Consider the following 7,918-nt stretch of genomic DNA (forward strand, 5'->3'; position numbering starts at 1 on the left):
ATGGGAAAACCCAGTTTTATTTTTTTGAGAAATAGTGATAGTACTAAAGGGAATCGGTGTGCTGGATTTTTCCCAAGAGGGTATGTGAGTGTAGCTGAGGCAGTGTCATCAATAGATGTTGAAGATAATGTGTCTGGTGCCGATGAAGTGCGAGAATTACAGAAAGAAATGAGGAAAGAAGAGGAGCACTTTAGGAGGAGGAGGCTACATGCTAACCCTGGAATAGGGTCAAGGAAGCATAGGGTCTTAAGGAGAAGGCAAGTGAAGATTGAGGCGGAAGCATGGGAACTGGCAACGAAAGAATATAAGGAGCTTTGTCGAATGTTGAATGGGGTTTTTCTGGATTTCTTTTTTATATATTATTAGTTTTTACTTTCAGTCCAAGTGCTTCTGCTGTTCATAGTTCCAGGGAGGACACTAAATATGCAGGTAGGAAAAACAATTTAGTGTAAGATCCTTTAGATACTAAGTTTTTACAATTTTGTCATTATGTATCAAACTTTTCATATCACGGGCCTTATTAAGGTGAATATTCTATTACGCCTCTCTCTTTTGAGCTACAATTTCTTCAAAGCATGGACATGGTGGTGGACTCATAAGAGTGACATTTCAACTTTCCTTTGTCAGAGCTCATCTCATGTTTGGACATTGTTTCACTATGGATTTATACTTTTGCATTTCCCTGTTGGGGATAGCAATTATCTTTATCATTTCAATTATGCGTGTTCTTGTTTGTGCCTTTGTTTAAGTTTTTACTTAGTTTAGACTTTAAAGGCACGCGTAACACTTTGCTCTACTGTCTCTTCTGACTATGGGAGTTGCTTCCTCTTTTCTTTTCCTTTTTTTCTTTTAAAAAAAAAAAGAACTATACAATGAAGAGATATTTAGGTGTACCATTCTTAATCCATTTTTTGGACCTCCTAACTCTTCAGTCTTGTTCTCTTTCTTTGAACTGAGGACTGAATCTGTAACAGTTTCTGTGATGAAACAGATTAGAATACACAATATCTTGGAGAAAACAAGGAAGAAAAAGGAAAAGGCTAATGATAACAAGAATGGTGTAGAAGGTGAATCCCCTGCTGTCATGAAGGAACAAGAAGACCTAAGAAAAAAGGTTACTGATTTGATTAAAAAACAAAAGCTGCCAGCTGTGAGGAAGATTGTGAAGGGGAAGGATGCTTCAAAACCATGGAATGCAGATGCTAGGGCTAAGGTCTGTGTGCTTGTAATCATTGATAAAGGCTAATTTTCTTGAACAAATGTATCGTGTCCGAATTTGATTTCTGTCCTTGCACTTTGCAGGTTGGAAGCCGTCTAATTGAATTGCTGTTACAAACAGCTTATATACAGCCTCCCTGTGATCAGTTAGCTGATAGTCCATCTGAACCTCGACCTGCATTTGTACATACGTTCCGAACTGTGTCATATGAAAATAAGTATGGAGTCATTCTTTAATTGACTCGATGAGCTCAATTTATCTTTTCTTCCTTGTAATTGCTTCTAATTGATGCACAATGGCCTTTTCTTAAACAGGAAGGGCGCAAAAAAATATGGTGTTATTCATTGTGACCCATTAGTCCTCATAGGCCTAGAGAAAACTGTGAGTAACCCTGTCATATTTTATTCTTCTAGTGATATCTAGTTTTCATATTTTATCATCCTTTATGACATGAACATGTGTCGGGTGCCATATACTTTCAAAGCAGATAGGTTAGTTTCTAGATTTTAGAGCTGAAACAGATAAGATTTGTAGGCAATTTCCATGGTGCCTCTTAAGTTGCAGATGTTTGTCTTTCATTCTTTTTTCTTGCACAAGTCATAAAAATGTTGTTTCTCCAAACAGGCTAGGCACATGGTGATTCCTTATATGCCAATGTTGGTGCCACCACTTAGATGGAGAGGGTATGCTAACTTGTTTTATATTTACAGTTTTTCCACGATTGTCTTGTTTTAATTTTATATTTTCTAGTTGGATATATTCCAAGTTCAGAATTTTTAACATAGTGTTTTGGTTATTTCTGCTTGATGCCTGGAGCTGTTTTCAATTTTCATGTCAAGTTAAATGCTTAAAATGGTAAATAGATGAAGGGATGAATCTCTGATTATAAAGACTGGAATTCCAATCCCAATTTCAGCTAATTGAAATTAACATTTCAGCATGTTTCAAGGCTCTGCCTCTCCATTTCTGTAGGCTCTGCCTCTCCATTTCTGTAACCTTCATTGGAAGGGAAACTAATTGTCTTGCAGGTGTTTATTGAAAACATGGTGATTGTGAGATATGCGATGGAAGGTTTTGTCTAGGATTCTCAACAAAACGGAGAACACTGTCTTTAAATATTGAAGAGCATTTGCTAACCACAGTCATGTCTAATACCGGAAAATTAACATTATTGCCACAGGCAGGAGAATTTAGGGATTGCTATGGAATTCTTTATTATAATGTTTTTGATGTTAAAGGGAGAGGTATACTTCATGGAAAAGAATGGTTGGCAGTTAGAGATAAAATATAGAGAAAGAAAAGGTGTTAGGTTTTCTACAAGGATGCTGTGGTGGATTATCTTAGCGCAAGAAAAGATAAGAGTATCGAATTGTTGTTTTCATGTGACGTCAGACATTTAGTTCATTTAGGATTAGGATAGTACATAGAGAACTTGATTGAAGTAGTTTAGTTTCTTTAGGTGAAGATTCATATATAGGTATTTATTTCAAATTTCAAATGTGCCAGAAGCGCAAGGAGACAACAGCTGATTACATGGGAGAAATGGCACAAACTGAGATTTTTGAACCTTAATATTTTTTGAACCTTAATAAACAATTCTCACGATTCTTTATTTTAAGAGCTTGTTTATTATTGTGGTAATATTATTGTTGTAAAAATTATTTTTTAAATTATTTTTTATTTAAAAATACATTAAAATAATATTTTTTATTTTTTAAAAATTATTTTTGATATAGTACATTAAAATAATATATAAAAAAACTTAATTTATTTAAAATATATATTTTTAAAATATAAAAACAAACATACAATCTACCCGACAACCTGTTAAATCAAATCATTAGGAAAGGCGGCATCCTTAATTCGTTACTTTTACGTAAAATGTGTTTGTTTTTTTCTTCTCAAAAAGCAGAAAACCACCTTCGATGTGCAATGCAACATTTCATGCCCCTTCTAGTCCTGGAGTCATGGCAACACAAGTAGTGAAAAGAGAGAAACAAACAAGACGATTTCGCCAAAAACCCAAAGAAGGTTTATGCAGGGTTTAAGGCGGCCGGTATGCTAATACCACTACCATACCCTCTCTATGAACTCATTTCTTTTCTCAAGTTGCAGTACCCGCGCATTTCAATTCATCTCTCAATCACTTCAATTCCATTTTTTTTTTTTTTTCATTTCCTGTAAATAGAGGGCCAACTCCCATATATTTTGTACCAAAATTTTTGATCCTTTGATTACTTTTGATAAGAAACCCAAAATCTATCTCTAAACCATCCACAGTTATGTGGAGAAACGTCGCAAAACAAGCCACTTTGAAATCCCAATCAAAGCCCCTCAATTTCCCTTCATTTCCAAGAACTTGCAGCTTTTTAGGAGCCTCTAAAGAACCCATCTTTTTTGAGAAACTCAAGTTCCATGCGCTTAATAACACAAGTCCACGACTGAGTTTTCGAGCAATTGGCGAAATATCAACCCATGAAGATTTTATGGGAAAACCCAGTTTTATTTTTTTGAGAAATAATGATAGTACTAATGGGAATCGCTGTGCTGGATTTTGTCCAAGAGGGTATTGTTGGTGGGAGAAACCACTGGTGGTGGCTTTGAGACACTCAGAGGGGATAAAACACACTGTTTTATTACACAAAACCGAAGCTTACAATTACACAAATCAAAAGCTTAATACACGCCCTCTCTCTCTTCTATTCTCTTACTAGTGTTTCTCTCAATTCTCTCCACACACATTAACAGAGGCTGGGCACTCTATTTATACACGAAATTAAAACAAGACTTTTCAACTATTCTAGGTGTGAAGGCGGCTGGCGGCTGGCGGCTGTGGCAGCTGGTGGCTGGCGGCTGCGGCTGGTCGGCGATTGGAGGCTGGTGGCTGGTGGCTGGTTGCCTTCCTTGACCTTCTGGGAGCTTCTGGATTGAGTTTATTCAACAAATCTCCCCTTTAAACTCAATCGAGGGATGTCATGCCAAGCATGAACACTTCTTCCTTCAATGCCTTCTTTCTGCTTGTACCCTTTATCCACTAATTTGGCTTTCGTCTTGTAGACCTTTTTGACACCTATTGCTTTCTTCTTTTTTGGTGGATCCTTATCTGCATGGAAACAAAATAGAGTTGTATCTTCCATAACCTGAGTGGTATCATACAACTCTTCAAGATTCCGCATCTTTCTTGGTCCTTCTGACGAGGATGCTGATGGTGGTGTTGATGATGATGCTCCTGGTGTGTTCCTTCTGTTAAATACAGGGAATCTGTGTACCGGACTTTGTGGTTCAGCTGCTGGTATAAACACTGGACTTTGTGGTTCAGCTGCTGGCACAATCGGTTCTTCGACAAGTACTGTTGGTACTTCTTCACCTTCAAGGATCAAATCAGTGTTGATCCATCTGACTGCTTCTTGATCACCATTTCATTCCCAAGATTTATCTTCTTCAAAGATAACATCTCTACTCGTAATCACCTTCTTTGTGATGGGATTATACAGTTTGTATCCCATCCTTCTTTCACCATATCCCACAAAGATGCATTTCTCGCTCTTATCATCGAGCTTTCTCCTTCTTGCATCTGGGATCTTTGCATATGCCACACAACCAAAGACTCGTAGATGAGTAACACTTGGTTTGTGACCACTCCATGCTTCTTCTGGAGTGACTCCTTGCAAACTTCTGGTTGGGCAGCGATTCAGTAGATACACTGCACATGATACAGCTTCAGCCCAGTATTGCTTGGGCAGCTTCTTTGCTTTGAGCAAACTTCTAGCCATGTCAAGAATCGTGCGATTCTTCCTTTCTGCTACACCATTCAGCTGTGGTGTATAAGCTGGCGTTGTTTGATGTCTGATGCCTTGTTGTGTACAATAGGCTTCAAAGTCATTGGCTGTATATTCTCCTCCTTGATCAGATCTTACTGTTCTGATCGTATAACCAGTTTGCTTCTCCACAATTGCTTTAAAATCTTTAAAACAATTGAATACTTCTGACTTCCTCTTCAGAAAGTATATCCACGTTTTTCTACTAAAATCATCAGTAAAAGTGAGGAAGTACCTATTTTGTCCAGTCGACATAGGCGTGATTGGGCCACACACATCTGTGTGTACTAACTCCAGTGGCCTCTTTGCTCTCCAGTTGACTTCTTTGACAAAACTGGATCTGTGATGTTTGCTGAGGACACAACTCTCACAGACTTCATCTGGATGATCAATGTGAGGCAAACCTTTGACCATCTTCTTGCTTGCTAGCATCTTCAAACTCGTGAAATTCAGATGTCCAAGCCTCAGGTGCCAAAGCCATTCTTCACTGTTGGTGATGGCACTCAAACACCTTGCTGCATCATACTGGATGTTCAAAGGAAACATCCTGTTCTTGGACATTTTCACGTAGGCCATTAATCTCCAATTGTTGTCTCTAATTGCCAGATGACAATTCTCCGAGTAAAAAGTATAGCCTCTCTCCAAAAGTTGACCTAAGCTGATCAGGTTCTGCTTTATGGCTGGGACATAATACACATTGGCGATGTAGCTGGAATCGCCATTCTTCAACTTAATTGGGATGCTGCCTTTACCTTTGAATGGAACCTTTGTGGTATCTCCAAAAGTAACTAGACCTTGCTTGGTCTCATCTAGATTACTAAATAACTCTCGGTAGCCACACATATGATTGCTGGCTCCAGTATCTAGATACCATATCTCCTCTTGTTTCTCGCCATGTCCTTGTTGGACAAGTAATGCAGATGCTTCTGTGTCATCTTTTGCTGCAAAGTTAGCATGCTCACGTATCTCTAACGGAGCTTTGCTTCTGCATTCAGTGCTATAGTGCCCAAATTGATTGCAACTATAACATTGGATGTTCCTCTTGTCACGGTTATTGTAACCGCCTCCTCTTCCTCTGGGAGTGAATGCATGTTGGCCTCGACCTCCTCTGGTGGTGTTTCTGCCACCTCTTCCTCTAAAACTTGTATTCCAAGAACCTCTTCCTTGGAATTGCTGGAATCCTCCTCTGGATTGTTGACTTCCTCCTTGAGTGGTATATCCACCACTTGTTGAAGTGTCCCCTTGCTCATATCTGTCTTTGAGAGACAGCTTTGCTTGTAAGGCATGCTCAATTGCCTTTTCTCCATTTCGCTTTACAATCTTCTGCTCATGAGCTTGCAAAGAACTCATAAGCTCATCAACCGTCAACTTGTCCACATCTTTGGACTCTTCAATTGCGACAACAACAAAATCGAATTTTGGATCTAGGGATCTCAAAATTTTTTCAGTGATTCGAGCATCGATGATGGCTTCTCCATTTCTCCTCATCTGGTTGACTATCACCATAATCCTTGTGTGATAATCAGAAATAGACTCCGAGGACTTCATTTGCAATAACTCAAATTCACCTCGCAAAGATTGAAGACGAATCTTCTTGATTCTGTCAGCACCTTTGTATTTCTGTTGGAGAGCCTCCCATATATCATGTGATGTTTCAGCGGAAGCTATGATCTCGAATGTATCTTCATCAAGACCTTGCTAGATGATGGTCTTGGCTTTGTTGTCCTTCTTTCTGTTGACTTTCAAGGCTTGCTTCTGTGCCTCTTGTAAAACATCTTCTCTTTCGTTGGACTCTGGTTCATCATAACCAGTTTGTACAATATCCAAACACTCTTATGACCCAAGAAATGCCTTCAATCTGATGCACCAACTATCATAGTTGTCTTTGGTCAGCTTTGGAATGAGTGTATGTGTACCTTTTGTAGTCATTTTGCTCTTTTAATGACTATATCGCCTTCTGGAAGCCGAATTTGGCCAAACGGACACTGTAGATCGATCCGGAATGGTCCAAATAGTAGGGAACCGGTCTGACTTTGAAGAAATCGGGTCAGAAAATGGGTGAACCGGTCCAAAAAATCACTTCTGTACGGCGGGCGGTTCGCTGGGTTGAACCGGGAATATTCTGTGGAATATTCGGGGAATATTCGGGGGAATATTCTCTCGCTCGGCTCGGCTGGAAGCGGCTCGGCTCGGATCGGGGGGTCGGCTCGGCTAGGACTCGGCGTGTGGCTCGGCGTATACTGCTCGGCGTGGCTCAATATGGCGCACGTGTGGCTCAGTCGTCTTCAACCTCGGGGCGCGTCAATGCGCGTGGGAGAACAGTTCAGTATCTTCAGGAGGCGCGTGTGGCTCACCGAGGTCTCCGATCGGGCTGATTCTTGTGACAGTGAGTTCGTCTTGATGATCTCTACACTTTGGAATGATCAAAACTTGTTTTGGACAACTTTGAAAATTCGGATATACCCCAAAACTCTTCTGTTTTCCGACGAACGGAGCTCTGATACCAATTGTTGGTGGGAGAAACCACTGGTGGTGGCTTTGAGACACTCAGAGGGGATAAAACACACAGTTTTATTACACAAAACCGAAGCTTACAATTACACAAATCAAAAGCTTAATACACGCCCTCTCTCTCTTCTATTCTCTTACTAGTGTTTCTCTCAATTCTCTCCACACACATTAACAGAGGCTGGGCACTCTATTTATACACGAAATTAAAACAAGACTTTTCAACTATTCTAGGTGTGAAGGCGGCTGGCGGCTGTGGCAGCTGGTGGCTGGCGGCTGCGGCTGGTCGGCTATTGGAGGTTGGTGGCTGGTGGCTGGTTGCCTTCCTTGACCTTCTGGGAGCTTCTGGATTGAGTTTATTCAACAGGTATGT

At 40.0% G+C, this 7,918-nt stretch overlaps 2 protein-coding genes across 2 annotated transcripts; both read left to right on the plus strand.

The window, feature by feature from the left end:
* Positions 1 to 366, plus strand: LOC140954791 (DNA-directed RNA polymerase 2B, chloroplastic/mitochondrial-like). The gene has a single exon (XM_073405553.1). The coding sequence runs from the start codon at positions 1 to 3 to the stop codon at positions 364 to 366; it is 366 nt and encodes a 121-aa protein (XP_073261654.1).
* Positions 367 to 997: 631 nt separating this feature from the next.
* LOC118053514 (DNA-directed RNA polymerase 2, chloroplastic/mitochondrial-like) lies at positions 998 to 2,301 on the plus strand. The gene is made up of 4 exons (XM_035064795.2): positions 998 to 1,213; positions 1,303 to 1,436; positions 1,534 to 1,600; positions 2,248 to 2,301. Exons 1-4 carry the CDS (start codon positions 1,085 to 1,087, stop codon positions 2,299 to 2,301), a joined length of 384 nt encoding a protein of 127 aa, XP_034920686.2. The 5' UTR covers positions 998 to 1,084.
* The last annotated feature ends 5,617 nt before the right edge of the window (positions 2,302 to 7,918 follow it).

This window comes from Populus alba, chromosome 17, assembly GCF_005239225.2.
Source record: "Populus alba chromosome 17, ASM523922v2, whole genome shotgun sequence".
NCBI classification, from domain to species: domain Eukaryota; kingdom Viridiplantae; phylum Streptophyta; class Magnoliopsida; order Malpighiales; family Salicaceae; genus Populus; species Populus alba.